The sequence below is a fragment of the Pavona decussata genome, unplaced genomic scaffold, assembly GCF_977016875.1.
Source record: "Pavona decussata unplaced genomic scaffold, jaPavDecu1.1 SCAFFOLD_254, whole genome shotgun sequence".
Classification (NCBI taxonomy): domain Eukaryota; kingdom Metazoa; phylum Cnidaria; class Anthozoa; order Scleractinia; family Agariciidae; genus Pavona; species Pavona decussata.
The window spans coordinates 692,501-715,594 of record NW_028145657.1 but is presented as its reverse complement, the minus strand read 5'-3'; the positions used below and the strand labels follow the sequence as shown (position 1 = coordinate 715,594).

The 23,094-nt window shown below is 38.7% G+C and overlaps 3 protein-coding genes across 4 annotated transcripts in view; 1 reads left to right on the top strand and 2 right to left on the bottom strand.

Annotated features, from left to right (window-relative positions):
- Positions 1-554: 554 nt before the first annotated feature.
- On the bottom strand, positions 555-5,536 carry LOC146456444 (sodium-dependent glucose transporter 1A-like). The gene is made up of 3 exons (XM_085092835.1): positions 5,083-5,536; positions 2,334-2,619; positions 555-2,033 (listed from the first exon to the last, which is right to left on the bottom strand). Exons 1-3 carry the CDS (start codon positions 5,365-5,367, stop codon positions 901-903), a joined length of 1,704 nt encoding a protein of 567 aa, XP_084948961.1. The 5' UTR covers positions 5,368-5,536; the 3' UTR covers positions 555-900.
- A 275-nt stretch (positions 5,537-5,811) lies between these two features.
- On the top strand, positions 5,812-15,014 carry LOC146456443 (very-long-chain 3-oxoacyl-CoA reductase-B-like). The gene is made up of 12 exons (XM_085092837.1): positions 5,812-5,962; positions 7,210-7,338; positions 8,209-8,255; positions 9,079-9,154; positions 9,312-9,419; positions 9,563-9,621; positions 9,865-9,909; positions 10,896-10,930; positions 11,506-11,587; positions 12,098-12,163; positions 12,523-12,672; positions 13,658-15,014. Exons 1-12 carry the CDS (start codon positions 5,863-5,865, stop codon positions 13,757-13,759), a joined length of 999 nt encoding a protein of 332 aa, XP_084948963.1. The 5' UTR covers positions 5,812-5,862; the 3' UTR covers positions 13,760-15,014.
- A 1,116-nt stretch (positions 15,015-16,130) lies between these two features.
- LOC146456442 (persulfide dioxygenase ETHE1, mitochondrial-like) overlaps positions 16,131-23,094 on the bottom strand; it is an 8,618-nt gene continuing 1,654 nt past the window's right edge. The window contains exons 3-9 of one of the 2 annotated variants that reach the window (XM_085092838.1): positions 22,739-22,793; positions 21,959-22,104; positions 21,185-21,221; positions 20,447-20,539; positions 18,453-18,542; positions 17,878-17,994; positions 16,131-17,094 (exon numbers count right to left, since the gene is read on the bottom strand). In XM_085092838.1, the coding sequence (XP_084948964.1) occupies positions 17,021-17,094; positions 17,878-17,994; positions 18,453-18,542; positions 20,447-20,539; positions 21,185-21,221; positions 21,959-22,104; positions 22,739-22,793 (612 nt within the window). In that variant the 3' untranslated portion in view covers positions 16,131-17,020. The remainder of the gene's footprint in view (positions 17,095-17,877; positions 17,995-18,452; positions 18,543-20,446; positions 20,540-21,184; positions 21,222-21,958; positions 22,105-22,738; positions 22,794-23,094) is intronic. The other variant, XM_085092839.1, reaches the window with a different exon arrangement.

Below are 23,094 nucleotides of genomic sequence, written 5' to 3'. Positions count from 1 at the left end.
GCTTTTGACTTCTAATGATTTGATAGCTTCCTACAGAATCTAGCCTAGATTGTGCAGTGGCAAAGTTTTGGCAGCCAAGCTACATAGCAATGAAAATTTTAATTTTTATACAGTGGAATCCTGTTTCACGGACACCCGCTCATTGCAGAGAGTCTTGTTTGTCCCAACAAAAACCCACAAATGTATTTTTCTCATTCATTAGCCAGCACTGTAAAAAACCACAAACTGATAAAGGTCAGTACAGAGTAAAGTCACAGACTATTTTAAATGATAACATTGTCATGTAGTCATGTTTGACACACTGAGAGGACATTAATTTTATTGCGAGACTATTTGAATGCACTTTGGACTTAGTTACAGCCAAGACATGAAACATCGTTCTGTTGCATGTAAATTTCATGCTTTAGTCTATTTACATGTACATCGATAAAACGTGTCCATGACGCTATTTGAAGAGCCCACTTACTGTGGACACCCAGATAATATGGACACTGTTGTGTGTCTCTTTGATGTCCATGTTAACCAGGTTCTGCTGTAGTTATTTAATTAAGATATTTCTCTTTTTCTTTTTACTCTTTATTTTCCTTTCCAAGATGTTCTTTCTTTCCAATTTTTTTGTAGAAAAACCATTTTTTTACATCATGAATAGAAATGCAGGTTTATGTATGTATAATGAGTGGAAGATTGAAGTGAATGACCAGTGGAAAGTGCTGTTAAATCTCTCCTTCAATGGTGCCAAAACTTTGTCTTTACACGAGCAATAATGCAATCAATGTCGACTACAAAAAAATGGTTGTTTTTCTCGAAAAAAGAAGAAAAACAAAAACCAACAGCACAGCATTCAAATTTAAAAACCATACAAATCATTTCAATCGTACACCTATAAAATAATTCAGGTATTTAAAGTGTCATTTCTCGATCACCATTATTAAACAATTCATTGTTCTGTTCCAAAAGATCAAGGACTTCATCAGTTTGACGAGCCCCTCGCTCTTCTTCTTGCCTCTGGCTGCGCTGGTAAAGCATTCCAGCAAAGGTACTGTTGCGCTTGAAGTATCGCCCAGTAGCCAGTATGCACAGAAATGTCACCAACACTAAGACACTGATTACAAAAGCACAAGCCATTAACGAGCATGGTCCTATTGTGTTTCCTATCGTGTTCCCCACTGCAAGAGGAATAAGCATCTCCCCAAAGCTTGAAGCTACTAGTAGAATAGAAGCTGTCCTTCCAGACACTGTTACAAAGTACTCTGCCCAGCTAACTGTAGATGGAAAGACTGATGCCATTGAGATGCCTAAAAGAACAGTTCCAACCCACAGCTTTGTCATGTCAGATGCTCTGCAGTCACCATCTTTTAACTGCGACAATAGTACTACTGATCCTAACAAGCAGCCAGCCATGTCCATCCACAGCATCTTTGATGGTCTAAGGTACCTTGATATGGGTACAGATGCTAACCGCGCTAATGCAAAGCTGCCCCAGAATGCAGAAGTTAAGAATGCTGCACTGTCCTCGCTCATCGCTTTCCTAGTTGTTCTACCAAAAGTAAAGATGTATCCCCCATAGGCCACCTCTAGACCCACATAAAGCAGCAGGAATACAGAGAAAAGAAACAGAACGATGATCCTGTACATCAAGCTACCTTGTTTGGTCTTTGGACCTTCCTCCTTCTGGGTTTCAGTGTTCTGCAGACTACATGCTTTGATGAATACAAAGACTAGGAATCCTATGCCAGTGGCGGCAAGAGGAATTGAACTAATCCAATAGGCCCAAGTTACAGGCATGGTATCCCCACTGGTGGTGTTACTGGTATGTTTTGTGTATTGGGTACTGTGAACAGTGCTGTTTGGACCATTGGTGATGTTATTCTGAAAGCTAGGATCAGTACAGTTAGATGGTGAGTAGCTGTCGCTAAGGAATGGTTGTACAGTAAGTGGTGCTACAAAAGCACCCAAGGCAAACAGGAAATGAAGAGCTTGCAGATATGGTCGTGACTTTTTGCCCCAGGTGTTAAGCAGGAGTACATTTCCACCTGTAACAAACAAAACCAACACCCAAATTTTAATTTACATAATGATATTGCATGACAGAGAGCACACCATGTTAGCACTGCTAAACAGCTTCTGTTTGGATCTATTTATCTAATTTCAACCAAGGCATATAATAATTATCGCAGTGTAGAATAATGTTTGATCCTGAAAGCGCTAGCACAGCTGGGGTTAATTGTTTTGGCTTCATCAGCTTAATTCTTACTCTATAATTAAAGTACATGGCCTCTCACACTAGCAATCCATTTTTGTTTTCATGTTTTGTTTGAAGAGAATTCTCCTACCTGTGTCAAGTGATCCGGTGCCTAAGCCTAACAGCGCAGTAACAATAACCAGTCCATAAACAGATGTAACATACGGCAATACCAGCATCATAAGTGTGGCCCACATGCATGATACTGACAATACAACATGACCATTGTACTTGTCAAATAACCAACCACCAATGATACTTCCAATGAGGTAACCAACAGAACGAGATGTGAACACAAACGACATATGCTCCAGTTTGGTGTTAGTGTGGCAGGCCAGCTCAAGTAAGGTGGGCCCTAGGATTGCCACAGATGCTCCCTGGAAAAAAAAATGAAATTGCTTATACATCAATCAGTCAATCAATCAATCAATCAATAATCTTTATTTATACACGATAAGTATTAAAGCGACGCTTCGCTTGTGGGGTCATGTCTAAATAATTAAATAAGATAACTAATGAATTAGAAAATAAATAGGATATACACCAGCTTAAATCATATAGCTACTTACTACATACAAGTCTAAAATGATAAAAGCTTAAAATTCTAAAGTACAAGGTGGTACTCTAGTATCGACTAATTATTAACACTAATAAAATTATACTTAAAATCTTCCTCCCTTCTGGTTAATATTTGAGGGGAGATACAGTCGAAATCTAGGTGTAGCAGAGTCTTTGACTGTCTTGTCATAATCGCATATTTCTTAACATTTTCTATATCTTCATTGAGTTGAGGAACCAACGTGTTCCAAACTATTGCTCCTCTACGAGCTACAGAGTTCCTCATGTAGTTGGTGTTAAAAGGAGGGACATCAATTTTCAGTTTCTTCCTAAGTTGATATTGCTTGATGTTATCATTGTTCTTAATTAAATAGCTCACATAGCATCTGGAGTCAGGTTATTGTGGATTTTATAAGTTTAGCTAAGCTAATTTTATACATAAAGGCTAAAGAAGACCAATTAGCCTTTTTCATAACATCTGCATTAGATATCTCCTAAGGTAGCTCAAAGATAATTCTCGCAGCTCTACAATGCAGTGCTTCTAATGCCTTAAAACCTTCCTTATTTGTGAGGCCTCCCCATACTGATATACCATATACAATCGACAGCATAATAACTCTAAAATACAAGTCTAATAACATATTCTTTGGAAGAAATTTGCTACGTTTTAACAAGTTTAACTTATCAACAAAGCCTTTTTTAACAACACTAACATGTTTAGACCAGTTTACTTGATCATCTATCAATACGCCTAATAGACGAGAATGTGTAACCCATTTGATGGTGTGCTGGGCCAACGTTAACTCTTTCAATGGGCAAGTGAATCTTCCACGATGGAGGATCATTGCTTCGTATTTCTTTGGATGAGGCACAAGGGAGTTTGTTTTGCACCAGTATAGAAGCTCTTCCAAAGCTCTGTTAAGTTCAGAAATTAGTATGTCGATTGAATCGCCAATGCAACAAAGGTAGTATCATCATGTATCATACATGTATGCATACATGTATCTCCTGATTTCTAATCCCTTTCCACCATGCAATTTTTTGCCTTGCTCTTAGTCTCAATTGTGCAAAGCCATCTCACTGTCTTGTGAAAGGTAAAGAAGTCTTGGCTCTTGTCCAGAAATCAACTTTGCAAAGGATTGATAATAAATTATATTGTTGTACTGTTATATAAGCTGTCACATGCCAGTCAGTCACATGCTTGATGTTACTGCCTTCAATCTCTTTTGTTACAGTACAATTGTGTGGGAAAGCTGAGGTAACAACTTTGTTGGGGGGAATGAGTGGTTTGATTAGATAATTTGGGGGAAGCAGTGGATTGATGATAGAGGGGAGGCACAAAAAGAAAAAATCTCCAGATTTTAGATCACCAGAGGTTGGCATCTCTGATTAACAAGTTGTAAGAAGAAGGTTACATAATACCTGATGACACACAGTCTTATTTGCACTAACTTTTAAGCCGCTGTCACACGTTGAAACTTTTAGCTGAAACTTGTGTGCAACGGCGAACAAGACTAGTTTCATGAAGTGGTGTTACACGGTGAAACTCTTGTTTTTTCACCACTGCGACCATTGCAAACCGTTGCAGAAGTAGAAGGCCGTTCTACTTTTCGTGAAACTTGTCTCGCAATGGAAGTTCGAAAAAGTTTCATGAAACCGACCATGTTACACGGTGCAACGCCTGCTGAAACTTATTTCGCAGCGCCGTTGCTCACAAGCTTCAGCTAAAGGTTTCAATGTGTAACGGCGGCTTTAGTTTTTGCAACGTGTTATTTGTAAGTATTGTGTAACCTGTGGGTTGCCAAATGCAACATGGGAATGCACTATTTTTTAGCTATTGTTGGACAAATATTGCAAGAAACATTAGCCACTGCAACACTGCTTGAAGGGGAGAGGGCAGGGAGACGTCTGAAAATGAAACTATGCAAGAAATGGTAAAAAAAAAATTGTACAAGGTTGTGACAATCTCAGTTCAATTCCCCCAAGGGAATGCCACTTTTGATCAAAACATAGAAAGCCACCAGTTGAAATGCAGTATCTACAGTAAGAATTAGCATCAAAATTCTCAAATGTAGCATTGGGGATGGGAAATGTGTAACAATTACTTGGGAGAATTTGCCCTTTGAGATTGGGACTAAAATGGTGGCGGTGTATTTCAATTTCGATATGAAAACAAGTTTGATTTTCATGTCCTTAAGGATTGTAATGAATTTAAGTTATGACGCCAGCAAGTCATCAAAATCATTCTAAAGAGTGCGTGAACAATTCTTCTTTGAACTTACCAAGCCAAAGAAAGAAATAAACAGGCAAATTGTCTTGGCAGATCTCACGGAGGAAGGTGAATACGTAGCCAGAACTCTACTCGTGCCAACCCAAGAACCAGCCGTAAGGCCGTTGGCATTCCTCGACAGATGCTGGCCATCAGCTTTCGAATTCTGGATAAACTCCACCATTTCATCGTCTTCGTCGTCCCAGGCGCGGAGAATCTCTGCCATTTCGTCTGAGCTTGCTTGCTGACGCGAAGGTGTACCCCCTCTTTGAACCGTCGAAGAAGATAATCCAGCCATTTTGGCCGGCAAAGCTCGAACTGTCCGAATCGTCCTAAAGTTGCTTCTGTTCACGGAAAATACTGGGAGTCTAGAAATTACACGTACACGTATTTGTCGCTGCCACGGTATCCTGTTTTCGCTACCCTCCTCAGTGACAGTGACAGTATCAATTTCTATCCTGTCACAAGGTGGCAAAAGCAATCCCCTCCCTTGTCGGCTGAGGTAAAGGTAATAGATGTAAATAAAAAAGTAAAAAGAAATTAAGAACTTACCTTTAAATATTTTTATTAACTGATAATGATCATTTTCATCATATTTAATCTGTTAAAAATAGTTTTTAACGCTAATTAAAGTGTTAAGAGCTTCCCTTAACATGATTACCGCTACACTCCCCTCCCTTACCTTTCTGGAGCCATTGAACTTCGGCCTTTGCCGGAACCTCAGGATTTACCCGCGCTGCCGGAAATCTTACCCAGAGCCCCAGAGCCCACCCGAGCTGTCCCGGAATTCAAAATGGCGGCACACACTCGGCCGCAGTTGACAGAAATCTCAATCTCTGGGCTTTTATCGTCCCTTGATAAATCAGGCCTCAAGAATGGATTAGCCATTATAGGTAAGGCCGAATGGTTAAGCTAAACTCGTTGCACGTCGACTTTGTGCCAGAGTTTTTATACTGCGAATGATGGACAAAAATGCAGTTTGAGAGAAACTTCTGATACCCCAACTGCCAGCTGGTTTGCTCTTGATTAAATAAATAAAGTATTCAGGTGCGAGGAAAGGACGTGTAGGGGCTATTTCAGGGTGATAATTTTTTTCTTTAGATTTTTTTGTTTTCTAATTTGAAAAAAAAGAATGATAATGCTTGGATGACCCCTTGGATGCATGACTGTGGGCCGGATGGCATGGGTGGGGGGAGGGGGGTTGGAGGATTAATGCCCAGGGGGGATACTTGAGTATAAACGTGACAGGGGGGGGGGGGGGGGTCTGACGTATTTTTTTGGGTCAAAAATTTTCAACTCCTGTATTTTTTTGGGTCTGAAAAATCTGCGCGTATTTTTTTGGGTTTGAATTTCTGCCAGGCTAATAGTTCTTATGCAATTCAAGCCAAAGTTCCTGCAAGATCCGAAAGGCAGTTCAGGCTGTTCTTAAGATTGCATTTTTAGGGTATAAAAGTCATGTATTTTTTTGGGTCTAAAATAATTTCCAGTCTTGTATTTTTTTGGGTGCACAATATAAGGTCCACATATTTTTTTGGGTGCAAAATATTGAGCTCCGTCGGACCCCCTGTCACGTTTATACCCAAGTACCCCACCTGGGGATTAATGAAGGTGGTCGGCAAAGTTTTTGCTTGGGTTCTAGCCCTTGAGTCAAGACAGTTACTTTTTCACTTTAATCGATGAGGAAGACATGAAATTATGGCTGAAAGTGCAAACGTGCTAGGCCAAAATTATAAATTTAATTTTCTCTGTGCACAAGCCTCGCTGTCCCGGCCTCTCCTTGGTCTCATGTTGCATTGCTTGCACATCCCATACTCTTTATTCCAAGAACATGCATGTCTGTTTGTACAGGAAACCAATGCAAAATTTATTTTGCACTCTAGGTGTAAGGCTGGATCTTAGCTTGTCGCAAACTATAGAGATTTTGACACTAAGCCTTGGCTCATACCATAACTACAGCATGCTCATACTATCCATGCACTTGCTTGCTGTTGGCTGGGACTGCAAACACTCCTTGGCTGAGAGAGATGTGCGTCATCCCTCTAATATAGTCAAAACCATGAAGGTTTTATGCCACCTAATGCTACACGTGCTTTGTTATAAATATTATTATCATTTAAGAATATTATTTGTGGCTTTTCAGGTCTTGTTTGGGCAGCTAAAGTGTCAATCAGTTTAGTATTTAACTTCCTAAATGGCGTGAGGATTTATGTGTTAGCTCAATTATCAAGAAGAAAGGATTTTGCTATCAAGTATGGTAGCAGATGGGCTGGTTAGTGTACAGTTTTTGTTATATAATTGTGTTTTATTATGCGGCAATTTCTGTTAAATAAAATGCAAGAAGCCAGACAGCAACACCAGTTCAGTTCCAAGCCATTCTCAACCTGTTTATTAAAGGCTGGCTCCTACTTTCAGTCTTTTGCAACTTCACTGTCAGACTTAGTACTCAATAAATGAAGACAATAGACATAATGTTCATCAGGTTGGACAGAGAAAGTCCTTTCAAGGCCTGGATATACATGTATTGATACAACTGACCAGCAGGTTATTATTACCCATGCTGCCGGCAGATTAGGAGCCTTAACACAGCTGGGCATCAAACAAAAGGATGTCTTGTGCCTTTGCTGCAAGATGGGTATACTAGCTGGCATAGTAGTGTCCTGCCAGGGCCAAGTTAACCTACTGAGTTCATTTTGAGAACCAAACCCCTTCTAATGCTACAGTGATACATCAACAACTCAGCACCCTTCCCCCCCCTCCTCGAGATCCTCATCAATGTTGTTCCACCACTGAAAAAGAGACTGCAAACATTGCATGACAGGGAGGGGGGGGGGGGGGAGGGGGAAGTGAAGGTTTACTACTCTCCAGATGGTGTTTACATCATTTTTCTCAACTAGTTGTTTTCCAAGATTGCAACAGAATGTTAGAAGTATAATGTTTGATAACGACCAATGACTGAGTGTTATTTCCAGCATTGTACAATTTCACTTTTAATTGCTTTCACTCGGTTTGATACAGTGTGTTTGGAATAGTCAATACTCTAAGTCTTCAATTAATAAATATTACTGTAGTATTGCTAGCGGTCATATAAGAAGTGCATAATTGCATGTTGTTGACTCCTCTGTCTACTGTATATTTGTAGTTGTTACAGGGGCATCAGAGGGCATTGGAAAAGCTTTTGCCTGTGAGGTATTAAAAAGCCAACATCTCGATCAACTTTGATTAATAATTTATAAAATTCTAGCTTTTAAAATTGTTCAGAATCATTAATAATATGTTCAACACTGAACCTCATGATTATGTATATTATGTAATTTATTATAACCCTAACCTGGCTGATGGTTTTAACTTTAATTCTTCACCACTTTATGTTGGTAAATTGTAGTTGTTTTGTTTTACTTTAATTTGTGTACATTTATTTTATGTTTAGTTTATAGAATTGATTGATTGATTGATTGATTGATCCTGACTGACTGACTGACTGACTGTCTGACTGACTACATGATTGTTTCAGGTTGGTTTGTTTGGTCAAGTGGCCAATTGAATGCCAGTTGATTGGTTGATTGATTGTGCCCTTAGAATGTTTTTGAGGAAGAATGTTGCCATCAGGAAGCAGGCTTGATGTGCAGGTGTTCAGACCATTCCCTCCACCAGTCTGTCTTTTTTCTAATCCTGATTTTGTGGCATATTTTTGGGATCCTCTAGATCTCATCCTTGCCCAGAGGTTTTTCTCTCCACATGTGTAAATATCAGTTCTCTCTGGATGTAGCCATAGGACTGTCAACATGCAGTCCAAGTACCTTTCTCAATATCATGTGTGTTAAATATTTACCTTCTTGATGATTACTTTTCTACTAGTTTTAAATCATTGGTATCAACTCCGTTTAGCTTTAAAATGAGAGTGTGCCATAAACAATTGTCTGTAAGGAGTTAGAAATTGGTGCCAATAGTTTTTATTTCCTGAAGTTGAAATCTCAATTCTAATCGTGATGGCTTAATTACTTTCTTTCAGTTGGCTAAACGTGGAATGAATGTCGTTCTTATGAGCAGATCATCGCAAAAGCTGGAAAAAGTTGCAGAGATTATTGGTTCGTTCTGTGAGCAGCAAAATAAATTATTTAATCAATGCATGGAGTATTATTTTCAGTATCCATGTCTTAGCATTAGTGTATGAAATTATTTGCCAATGTGCAAGGTTAGTAATTCGAACTTATTATAATAAATGATGCTTTCCTTTAACTGCAGAGAAGGAATACAAAGTCCAGACACGCATCATTTCAGTAGACTTTGGTTTGCAGGATGTTTACCCTAGAATTTCTAATGCTCTAGAGGGGCTGGAAATTGGTATTTTGGGTATGTATGTACAATTAGCTATTCTGATATTCCACAGTCTCTTGTTGCCTTTGTTCTATCACCCTATTTAGTCATCCAAACTATTGTAATATTATAAATTAGCTATCGGTATATAATATCTTTTTCTTATTGTTTTGTTTCAGTTAACAATGTCGGTGTCATGTATGACTACCCACAGTATTTTCTTGATGTTCCTGATAAGGTGAGGGCCTGGCCTGCATGTCTTAAAATGCTTCTGTTAGAGAAATTTTGTATAGTACATGAATGATACTGGTTTGATGGACTTTCATTTCAATTAGTATGAAGTGGACATCAAGTTTACATATTAAACCAAAAGGCTGTTAGTTTCATTTCGCAAAGACTAATATACAAAAAGCCCCTCGTACATGTATGAATAAGCACAACAGAGTTAACATTAACATTTTGTGTTCCATTTTCACGGTAGAAACTTTTTGACCTGATAAATATCAACATGATGTCAGTTGTTATGGTAAGTAGAAATGGTAAGTTTACATCTTAAAATCTTTTGAAAACATAAGCTTTCGGCTACCAGACTGCAGCCTTTGAAGCTGCAGTCTACTCATTCAAAGACTGCAGTCTGGTAGCCGAAAGCTTATATGTTTTAAAAACTTTTTAGCCAGAGAATGTTTTTGTTTTAGATGTATAATCCTAGTTACTCATCTATTTTTACAGGAAATTTACATGTTGTAATACTGTACCACAGATAATACATTTACTGAAAGAAAAAATATCACCTTATAAGCTGTCAGTCCAAAAATTTTGTGCAATGATGGAGATGCTTAGCAGGAGGGGAATTCCCATGTATAATGTACAGGGATGCTTGTCATCTCTGTAGGGGTGTAAATAATGTATGGATTTTGGTATCACCTCGAGTGTTCAGGGCAGACGGCTAACATCAAAGTGTCATTAAAGGTTGCATGTGAACAAACAGACAGGTTAACATACTTTACTATTAGGAATGAAAATTTTTACACTTTTTTCACAACCATTGTTAAAAAATTACATTATCAGACATCGATATTTGTCTGTCTCAGTAGAATGAACCTTGAGCTGCACCCACATCTGTGCCTATTTCACAATGGAGTCCGGCCCTGGGGAGATGCTCCTCTATCATACACTCTTGTTTGGTTTTTTCCTCACTTTCTAGGTTGTCTTTTTGTAGAGTTAATACATGCATAGTGATAGGAATTGTACTGAGGTCTGGGTTACAGTTGGGAATTTTACTCTCTGATAATGATAAACCGTTACTGATGAATAAATAATTGATTGATTTCAGCTCGTATACATATAAGTGCTTGGGGCTTCTGAAAGAATTAGTAAAGTGTGATTGAATATACTATAGCATAGTTGTAAACCTACCTGTACCTGGATCAGCAATTTAGAAAACAACTATGAAGGACATCAAATTTATTGTCATGTTAGGTAATTGACTGGTTCAAAATTTTTGTATTTCAGATGACACGCATTGTTTTACCACAGATGTGCAAAAGGTATATTAGGTATTAGCTTGAAACATGGAGTCAGACCTAGTCGCTACTGTAATTCTAAAAACACTTGCTTCATCAATAACGACATTGTGTACATACAGACATATGTATACATGCACGAGCACTCTGTTGCTGATACGTTATTAACAAAATATATGGAGAAATAAATAAATAACTACTAATAAGGCGAATTTACTTCAAATTAAGATGGTAGTCACAACCACGTTAACGCAAATACATGTATGTCTCAATAACATTATCCTGCGTGGCAGGTGTTAGCCGGAAAGGGGAGGGGGGAGGGGGTAATCGGTTGCGTGCGCGAAGCAAGGGAATGACCCCACCTTTGGTATTGTAGAGATTCGTAAAAGAAAACATTATAAATGTTGAAAAATAGTGTCTGAGCGTACGCAACTTGGTTTTTATTTGTATGCTTTCTGCGACATCAATTTCTAAGGTTGTACTGTCAGGCTTAATTTTTACCATTGTTTAAGTTTTATTCGCTACCAAGATATTACTTTAAACAGTTTACATTTTAGTCAGATATATGTAGCTCCTTTTCGTTGACTATCTCTATGCAGGAAATGTGGTGCAGTGATTAACATGTCTTCAAGTGCTGGCGAGCTACCGACTCCTCAGATGACAGTCTATGCTGCCACTAAGGTCAGTTTGTTTGTCAAGCACTGTCCGTAATGCTGCGTTTTCGTTTGAAACGCAAACGTGTCGTTGCGCTTTCATAATCCGTTCACACGGATACGCATCGCAAATGCAAACTGCATGTCGACGTCGTAACACTGAATTCAAGCTTTGAAAATGCATACTCTTGAAAACACAGCCATGTGGCCGACGCAAAAAACAAACTTTTGAAAACGACCGGTCATGTGACAGTAAGAGTTTGCAGGTCACTACAAGGTTTTATTGCTTGTATCGCTTTCGTTTAGACAGGTAAATTGATTTGTCACCGGTCACGTGCATTTTCAACTTGCGGTCAGTTAGGTCGCGTGGATCAACTGAACACTGACTTGTGATCTTTTTTCGATGAGACCCAAATTTTCGAAAGCGGGCCTTAATTTGCTCAGTGCATACAGGGGAAAGCACCCCTCCCCCTTTAAAGCCTCGCCCAATCTAATATACTAATCTACACGGTTCTTCTTTCCTTTTCTTTTTTTAAAGGAGTTTGTTGACAGTTTTTCTCGTGCATTGGCTTATGAATATTCCTTTCATGGAGTTGTAGTTCAGGTGTGGTACTAAGAGCGCTGCAAGTTATCCCTTACCTGTTTTCCTGTGTTTGTTTGTTTTTTTTCTCTTGGTTTATTTGTTTTGTTGTACAACTGTGTTCACAGTAGACCAGACACCGTTATGCCGGCAAAGAAGCCATACCAGATAGGCCTTTGTTCATACACGAAACGCAAATTTTGCCCGATTTTTGTTCCGAACGGAACGTCGCTTCAAACCTCCGGTTTTGGAAGTTGAACGCTTTTTACATTTATTGTTGTGAAAACTGGTCTCCTGTTTTCCTTTTCAAAATTGTTTTGTTTGTTTGATTTTTCGCATCTTAGAACACGAGTGTATGAATTTATTTGTTGCCTTCTTTTTAGTCTTTGAGACCATTTTATGTAGCTACAGCCATGACGTATGGCACCAAGCCAAATCTCGCTGTTCCAGCTCCAGACACATACGTGAAAAATGCTCTTCAAACACTCGGCGTCTGGCGTCGAAATACAGGCTACTGGAGTCATGCGATTCAGGTACTCAACTAACTGTCAGCTACTTTATTGAGTCAAACTATCCGGCGCTAAATAAATCAAAAGTAAATGGAAGAAATTGACGTGAAAGTACCGGCTACCTGCTCGAAGTTTTACTTGATCTAAAAATGTCACCACCGTTGGTGATTTTCAGAATGTTTGGTAAAGAAAAAGTGCTGCATTGTGAGGGGCTGTTTCCTTAAAAGGAACCAGGATGAACTCGTACCGTGATATAAAGATTTGTCCTTGGTAGAGAAATGTTCCGTGTTTGACCTTGAAGTAGTTACGCGGGGGAAAAACCAAAGCAACAGACGAACAAGAGACTAAAATGTTTCTTTGGGTTGTGCGAACAAAAATAAAAGTACGCGGCTTTTGCGGATTGGTTGAGATCTTTCCATGGCCGAGAGCGTTCTTAAAATTTTAATAGAGATTTCTGTCTGACGTCACCCAGTTTTCAGCAATCCGATTGGCCAATCGAACATTGCTGCCTATTAGGTTGCTCTCTGGGGGGAAACGAACAAGGCGTTGTTTTTGTTGTTGTTGTTGTTGTTGTGGAAACACTATTTCAAGGTCAAAGGAAAGGCGCTATATCATGTACCCATGAACGACTGTCGTTGATCATCTGAATAAATTGCAAATCATAATTTGAATCAGTCAGATCAGTCAGAACTGCAAGGTTCCAATCCTGAAACCAGAAGTCATCATTCTGCAAATGAGTAGTATAATTTCCAGAAGTTTAACGGCAAATTGATATAAGCAAGTTGTGCTGAATGGTTAGCCTTCATTATCATTAAATTATATTTCATTTTTGATGAAACTCCTTGATAAAAAGAGCATTGTAATTCATTTGCCCTCCTGAGCGGTCCGTGTTTTAGCATATGGACCAACTAAAATAAAATAAAAAAAATACAATATCTGAGCGTGTTAGACGTTTAGCTTTCGATTAAGGAATATGTATTCATACTGAAAGTATTTATTCTTCTTTCAGGGCTGGTTTGTTGGACTTTGTCCTGAGTGGCTATGGATGTGGGGAGCTAATTTGCTGAATGATCAGATTCGGCGCAATGTGCTAAGAAGCCGAAAGCAGTGATTTCCTTCACATTTGAAGGATGTGATATCAGTAATCAGTAATATGTTATGTAATATATCAAACACGAGAAGGTGTGTTTCATCAGATATCCAAACACTGAGAAGTAGGTTGAAAAAACGAGGCGCAGCCGAGTTTTTTTAAACGACTTCGAGGTGTTCGGATATCTGATGAAACACACTTTCGAGTGTTTGATATGGCTTCTCAAATGATCAATAATTCTTGGAGAAATTCAAGGCTAAAGTTAGCAAAATTGTATAATGGTAATTAGGATCACATATCCAAACCACGGTCACGGTGGTGATTTTCTTTGTTTTCTCTTGATGAATTATTAATGAGTTTGAGAAGTACTTTTTAACCACTATAGGAAAGTCTATGTTACCTTATTGTAGCAAATTAAAGCTACATTGCAGGAACGTGACTTTCAAAACTTAACGTTAATTTCCTGGTCCGTTGATTAAGTGATCTAAATTCTGAACTTAATGTGGCCTTGTTTGGACATGTATGTACAAGATCATGAAAACAAGTCTACTATCGGAAATATTAAAGCAAACTTCCACTCTTGAAAAAGATTTAAACGAAAGATTGTTGGAGATACGATCCAATTCCAAATTACGTTGGAAAACGTTAAAATCGTATTTCAATGTCAAAGAAACCAGGATTTGATTGTTACCTATTTTTGATTTTAATTTTCCCACACTCCGCCATGTTGGATTTTATGACGTCATATAGTGCCCAATTTTTCACACAAAGGAGCGTCTACTTCTTGACAATAGTAGCCACCCATGCAGTCGTTTTTAGGGGGATGAGGTAACACGAGTCCCCTAAAAACGACTGCATGGGAGGATATGACAATAGCGGCAAAAATTTGACTTCGTAAAATCCAACAGCAAGAATAGGTGACAATCATGTCCAATACTTTTGTAAACTAAAAAGTTTTTTCCGCTTGTTCCTACAAAATTGTAATTGAAACATTATTTACAATTTGTTATAAGCAAGTTGTGCTTTCTTACGACAAATTACTAAAAGCTATACGTCATTGTTTAACGTCAATCAATCAATCAATCAATCAATCAATCAATCAATCAATCAATCAATCAATCTATCTATCCAAGACTAAATATGAAAGTGTCAGACCTTATGGCCTTGGGGGTAATGTGGGGTCACAAATAAAACACAACTAGTTAACAATAACCGTAGAAAAATCATGTACAAGGCATTGTATAAAAATAAATAATAAAATTTACGATTAAGAAATGATTCGAAATATGTTTATGAATTACAAAGTGCACAGCCCTTGCAACCATCGTCTAACAGTACAGTGATATTGTGCTTACGTATAGTGTTTTTGAAAACGGCCAGCGATTTAACTAATCTGTCCGCCGTTCATAGTTTGCCCCATAATTTGGGGCCTAAATAAGGATCTTGTTTTTAGTAAAACAGTCCAAATATCGCTATAGTCCAAAAATCGCCATAAGAAAGTTTGACGTCAGCTCTCTGTTGGACGACGGATGTATGCGTTGTTCTTGCTGTTCATCTATCTAGTTAATTGTCAAATAAATATTTTTTTAGGTGTTAATTAATGATAACTAATTAATAGGTTTTCTTAACTTTACTTAATCTTAGTTGAATAGATTTTACTTTACATTTTTTGTTAGTCTCCCCAATTAGTAGGGCACTTGTGCTCGGCTATCCAGATTTGAGACTTAAATAAAGTTGTTATTATTAGTATTATTATTATTATTATTATTATTATTATTATTATTTTGTTTTCCAAGACCATTTCCCGGTATTTGTTTACGCTAAGTCAAAACCAATTCAACAGCAAATCTCGTATACACATGCTTTTAGGGTCGTGTCCTATCTGATGTTAACTACCAGGCATAAGAGTTTTATTGAATTGACCCTTGCTGTTGGCTTCATTTTGCGTGCTTTTGACTCTTAGTAAACAAACACAATTTATTTACCCCTTAAACGAAAGATGGGGGTGACATTTCAGCAAAGAAAACGCAAGTTCTCTATCACAATTCGGTCCGAATTGCTGAGACGATTGAGGTTTCCTGAACCGAAATGACCATTTCCGAGTTGTTTTGAACCTCATCATGAAAGTGAGGCTAAGTGCAAAGCTTTATTAGTTTTCATTCACATGCAAACGAAACTAATGGTCATATGAAAAGTTTTGCACTTAACCTCGCTTTCATAGTGAGGTTCACAGCAACTCGGAAATGGCCTATTGCATGCTTGTGCATCGTGTGTGTGCACGTGAGAGCGCCCGGTTCACAAAGCGCAGGTAAAAAAAAAGCCTGGTGACGGCCCGATTGAAAAGGAAAATGATTAGAAACTTTCAGTTTTGTATGGATTAATGACCACTCTGCTTACTTGATGCAGTTTTTATTTTCAATATACTTTTTATTCTATATTCAGTGTTACATGTTACTTTTTAATAAAAACTAGCGAAACTTTTCAAATAAAAACAAGCGAAATTAGTACCTAAGGAACAACGTTTCGCCGTCCTCGCGACATTTGAACTGACCGTGATGCTGTCATGCACGAGGACGGCGAAACGTTGTTCCATTCATCTTTTGTCGCGAGTCGACATTTATTCGTTATATCGGGGTAGATCTTACATTTGTGTTCGTTATAGCGAGGGTTTTCTTTTATCGAGTTTCTGTTCCATGCATTTTACTGAAACTTTGGCCGGACTGAAGAATATCGTTCGCTTTACCGAAAACTTCGTAAGATAGACTAAGAGGTTCGTTACATCGCGATTCCACTGTAGGTGATGAAGAGAACAAGCATAGGCTTATTAGCAGATCGTTACGTATGGAGTGGGTCGTTAACACTGAAGACACCCTATCCTCCAGTCGGAACGGTGAGGACTACACTTATTTAGTTTGCGGATCGTTACAGCTAAAACGCTTGGTAATGATAAGATTACTCATTTTCCACCAGTGTACTTTGCAGCACTTGTTATCCCCTTGAGAAAAGCCTTTCATCAAAGCCCTGCACTATTCCCCAAACCATCCTACCTAAAGATGGCGGCTGCGGTACATTTTACCACAATACCTTGCAGAACTAACCCAGCCAATAGACACATAGAAAGCCATTTTTTTTTTTTGCGAAATTCGACCCTGTACTAACAACATCGTGTCATATGTTTTAGGTTTGAAGTTTTTGGAAGTTTTCTATGCGTTTTTACGAGCGTTTTAAGGTTTTCGTACGCAAATAATTATACCATTCGCCATCTTTTTTCGGTAGGTAGATTCACTGATCCATCCTCTGTTTCGACTCGCCGAGTTGGCTTGGTCCACACATGACATTTAATGGAACAGCTTCATCTGTGAATACAATAGGAAAAGGTCGATTGTTCATTAAACGGACAACCTTTTAACTGATTTTTAATTTTAATTTCTTTTCTCATTTAATTGACTTTATAATTGTCCAAGTAGCAGAATTTTGGTAGCAGTGTTAAAAATTGTCGTTATTCATACGTGCATTCTGTTCCGCGTCTTGGCTTTACTTAGTAATTATAATAATAAGACCACAAGCAGCTACTTTTTGATAGTCGAGAAGGAAGCTAAGGAAGCCAAGGAGCAAAAGGGCTAGAGCCTGGGAACCAGGCGGGGAAGAACTTCAGCGACCTACCTCTTGACCATCAGAGAGGTAACCTCATTTCCAGGGTCTCCTGAGAACGAGGTTGGGAGCTAAAACAGACGTTCGTGAGCCAAGGACGGCAACCGAAAGTCGAATGTTTCCTTTTTTTAGCGTGGTTCTGCTCCTTACCAGGGACAGGAAAAGCTCTTTTTGATGAATGTGGCTTGACGTTACAAACGCGATAGCGTGAAAACGCTCCAAAAAGGGGAAATTTCAATTTCCGGTTGCCGTCCGTGGCTCAGAGAGGTCTGTGCTAAAGTTCCCTAATCCGCACTTGTCGCACTCTAGAAACTAGAATACACTCTGAAGAGAAAAGCTATCTAGGGCGAAATCTTACGGGGCCGAACGAGTAACAAGCGACGTTGAACCGCCTGACTGGACACTACGAAAACGGACTTTGAGAAAGTCTAAAAAGCTATCCGGCCATGCAGATATGTGAGCAAAGAATTGAACACGTCACATCTTACCCATTTTCTTAGGTTTCACCAACCCTAGTTTTGTCATGATTTCAACAAACTCTTCTCTTGATTTGGTTAATCGTGGATTATGCTTCAATTCCTCGGCAACAGTGGTGACAGTCACACCTAAGAAACGATAATAGTTTCAGCAAGCCATAAGTGATTTCCTAACGACTTTTTTGGATAGGTGTTCCAGTTCATACTTCTCAAAGACAAGAGAGACGGCTGAAGACGAATTCAGGGGATGTACTGAACTCGCACCTAACTTGCAGATCTGCACGTGCGATTTGACGTCGCAGCCTTAAGCAAAAAGAAAAAAGCTGCAGGGAAGTGCGAAAAAAAGAAGTTGCAGTTCAAAAATCAAATCTGTGAATGGTGAATGGCCTTTACATGCATTTGCTCCGATCGATTCATTGCGTCGTTTGCGTGTCTTCTGATTGTTGCCTTTCCATGTGTTTGCGGCGATTGTTGATTGTTTCACTGTCGTGTTTGAATCTGCTGCGATTGCTTAGAGAGAATACTTTGTTTTTTGTTTAATTTAGGACACTTAATTGAAAACTGGAATATCAAAAAGATGTACAAACCGTTATAATCATGCGCTGGGTACAGTGTGTAATCCTCAGGGAGGGAAAGGATCTTGCTTCTCACTGACTCGTACAGTGTTTCTGGATTTCCTGCAAAAACAAGAAGCAACAAAATGTGCATTTCCTTACACCATACAGATGTCGGAAGGACGTGAGAAGTGGTGAACGGAGTTGAAAATAACAAAGCCTATTGTAAAGCATTGTAAAATTCTCGAATAATCAAGAATTATCGTCGCGGTCCATTAATTGAGGACCGCGTTTACTAAAATTAGTCCAAATGGTTTGTCCAAAAAAATTCAAGTGCTTAGTCCCCGGTATTGTATACGCATTGCGTACCTATAGTGTTGTGCGCATGACGGAGAAAAGCATGTGCTCGCCCACCATGGAGGATAGTTGAAATACATAGTTGTGTTCTGCCACATGTTTTTGTTTTGCTTTGTGTTACAGTTACCGGGCATAAGGATTTTTCGAAAACAAACCGGCAAATGCCTTACGGCCGAGACAATTAAGGCCTTCACATGCCCCGGGGTACAACTAAAAAAAGTTGATTTCAGTTTCCGCTTTCTGGACTTATCTTCATTCTAATATGAAAGTTAATTCAGGCTAAATTAAGTCTCAGATAAGTCTTATTTCTCATTACCGTCCCGGTGGCTGCTCATTCTGTGGACTTACCGTCTCACGTAATCACGAGTTTATCCTCCTTACCGACGAACTTATCATTGAAAAGAAATGAAAGTGCTACTAGAATAGGTCCTATCACGGTTTTCGACGCCATTTTGACGAGTAGGCAAACAGGCTTGAAATAACAGTGTTTGTATGGAAATCCGATGTCAAATAATTTTCATGAAACATCGCTTCTGGAAAATTCTTGAATTGGAAACTTTTGACACTAGGAAAAGGATTTTTAGAACAAAATTGGAGGGATGTAGCTGTGACAGAAAGCGTCCAGTCGTGTTTTGAACTTTCCATACATTTGTCTGTATAGCGAACCAGCCGTGAACTGCTACTAAAAATAGTTCGCGGGAAAAAATACAGGGAAATGTATGGAAAGTTCAAACACAGGTCACCAAAGCGTATGTGACACAGGCTACCATGCAAGCGTGATTTAAGAGTTTGTATGGAGTTAAAATTATATCGAAATTTAGACAACAATTTTCCCTAAAAAACCCACAAAAAATATACTCAAGTCTGAAAAAGCTTACCCGCTGTGTTTTGCTGTGTTTTCAATGCTCTTCAGTGCTTCCAAACGCTGTTTTGAGCGGTTTATCTCTCAGCAGCTGGTCCACGTGCATCACTGTATTATGTTAATACAGTGATGCACGTGGACCAGCTGCTGAGAGATAAACTGCTCTAAACAGCGTTTAGAAGCACTGAGAAGCATTGAAAACACAGCAAAACACACCGGGTAAGCTTTTTCAGATTTTATTATATTTTTTGTGGGTTTTGTGGGAATATTGTTGCCTAAATTTCGATTTAATTTTAACTCTATACAAACTCTTAAATAACGCTTGCATGGTAACCTGTGTCACATACGCTTTGGTGACCTGTGGTTCAAAACGCGACTGGACGCTATCTGACACAGCTACATCCCTCCAATTTTGCTCTTCAGTAAAATCCTTTTCCTAGTGCCAAAAGTTTCCAATTCATGAATTTTTCAGAAGCGATGTTTTATGAAAATTATTTGACATTGGATTTCCATACAAACACTGTTATTTCAAGCCTGTTTGCCTACCCGTCAAAATGGCGTCGAAAACCGTGATAAGGCCTATTGAGGGATGCATAAAGCAAACATTTATGCATGTTGAACACGACAACACAACGTCACAGCTGCATGGTGATCTAATGGCAGCATTCCACAGAACAATATCTGCAAAAGTTAAACACTTAAAACGAATTTTTTTCTCTAATAGACACAATTTATTTCCACACTATTCTGCGAATGAACATTCCTGGACAGGGTTTAAGTCAGTACTTAGTAAATGGCTACACCTTACCCTCTTGAAAGTCTGTTCGCCCACATGCCCTTATAAGGAGCGCATCACCAGTGAATGCAACTCTGCTGGCATGATCCACATATGTCACACAACCTGGAAACCAGAAATTAATTATTTAAATATATGATAGTTATAAGCCGAGTCAAGCCAAGCCCTATGGGTTAGAGAAGGGAAAGGAGTACTCTACAGAAGTTTTGGTGGAGGTGTGTTCTCCAAACCCTGACCCTATTTGAGCCAAAAATACTTAATTTTGTGCTAGGTACCCTTTCCTCTAAAATTCATACACATTGTAAGAGCTGGTCTCTATTATCCATACCCGTTTTCACAATTCTAGACCAAAAATGGTTAAAGTAGATACCCTATTTCAGACCAAAACGGCTCAAAAACCATACCCTTTGGCACCCCACATACCTATATAGCTCATATAGGGGAGCACCCCCCCCCCCCGAGCCATGCTAACTCATTAACATTGAGGCTCTTGACTGCCCCACATTGTTGCACCTCATTAAACTACAGAGCACATATATTGCATAGATAAGGTTAGTTTGAGTCTGAATACATCTTACTGACTTCTCACAGGTGCTATGTAGTTGCCACTTTGCCATACAATTATCTTTGCTTTAATAATTTTATGACTTTTTAGGCTAATTTTCCTTTAAATAGCAGCTTGATGTGCTGAGTGAATTTAATAATTTGCTTCAAATATTTAATAAAGGACTCGATCTGAACAAATCATACCATTTGTGTGTCCTGGAGTTGAACGCACCTCAAGAGCCTAGATAGAAAAATCTATTTTTATTAGTTGGTTATATTTTCATTCTTACATTGAGAAGAGACACAATTATGGAGATTTCACTTGGGGACTCCAAAATGGCCCTTGCCTGTTTACTGCAATTAACTGTCTGCCACCTTTTGATTCTGCATAGCAGTTATATAGCAGTTTGACATCATTTACCAATCTAGTAAAACAGTCCAAATTGTTTTGGCATCCTGCCTCCAAAAGTTGTAAGAGAATAACCTAAGGTAAGTTGGGGGGAGGGGGGGTACTCCCTAAAACAGACTGCAGGGAGAGCCTCCGCCCAAAAGGGGTACCTTTACTGGCCGGAGGTACATAAAGGGGTAGGAAGTTCATGACCTGAAGAATACATGTAGGAAAGGGTAAGAAAAACTGTCATTGAGGTATTAAATAGGGCCTTTCCTCGAACAGCTATATGAACGAGTTACGTTTTCTGTCAAGACAGGTAAATAAAAGGAAAAGGGTTTGGACTGTGGGGCAGTAGTCTCCCTTCATCTAGCAAACCTTCTCAATAACCATGGATATGTTGGAACAGGACTTAATGATACAAGCAAAGTGCTCACTGAAGGGTGTGCTAGCTGATATGGAGTCTGCAAGAGTTTGTTGAAGTCAAAACACCAAATGAAAATTATAAGGGAAGAATAAGTACAACTGCAGGGATTGGGGATGGAATAATTATAAAGACAAAACATGTTTTTCATTTTAATACTGCTAACCTGTTCTCCAAAGTCAATCGTATCTCCATCCTTTATAAACACATCAGCTTTAGCTCCACTTATCTTGGCGATCACGCTTTTACAGCCTGTGAGATTCTTAAGAATCCCAGTTCCAGTCACATGATCAGCATGCACATGTGTGTTCACTATTGAAAATGAAACGTCTTAGACATAATCAACCAACAAGATGATGATGATGATGATGCAGATGATGATAATTATGATAATGATGGTGGTGGTGATAGTGGTAATCACTGATGATACAGATAGTGATGATGATGATGATGATGATGATGATGATGTTGATGATGATGAGCATTGAAGACCCACATAATTTATTCAAAAGCAAATTTACTTGTCACTATTCTCACTAATAATTATTAACACTAAATATTCAGGCCTCTACCCAACTGAGTTTTTTCAGTAAAGGTTAAACTTCTTCTATGGCTTTAACCATACACTGAAATAGAGGAAACATTTTGACTACCATTTGAATAGGAAGGTGGACACTCAAAAGTTAAACCATACTTGCAGCTTCATCAACAGTAATCTGCTGAATGACAGCTGAATAAAAAAAATGTTATTACTTTTATGCCAATTGTAACAACACAATTCCTGTCATCAATTACCTTCAAATTCCAACCTGGACAATTTTCTGCCAATAATGTCTCAGTTTTTTCCAAATTTAAACTTTAGAAGTAACACTGGGGGATAAATTTTTCTGCCCCATCCCCCCCCCCCCCTCCATGCTATCTTGGCATACAGTGATAATATACCTACATGCATAAATGAGATTGAGATCAAGCTCTTTCATTATCCGTACATCCCTCTCAACCTGTGAAAGTTAAAGTACTATTCATCAAAAAGCACTCAGAAAATATTTATGTTTCAAATCTAAAAATTTTCAATCTCCAAGGAACAGCCATCGCATAGGTGGATATATTAAAGATATAGTGTTGAATTTCCATAGAGGTGTGGGTGTCAAACCAGAAAATACCTTTCATGGGAACAGGTATGGATATTTTCTGAAACAAAAATACCACAAATTCAGCCAGGAAATTCTATTAAGTTATATATGTCAGTCAGCTTTTTCGGACTAGTTAACTGTGAAAAAAAAAAAACACCAACACACAAAC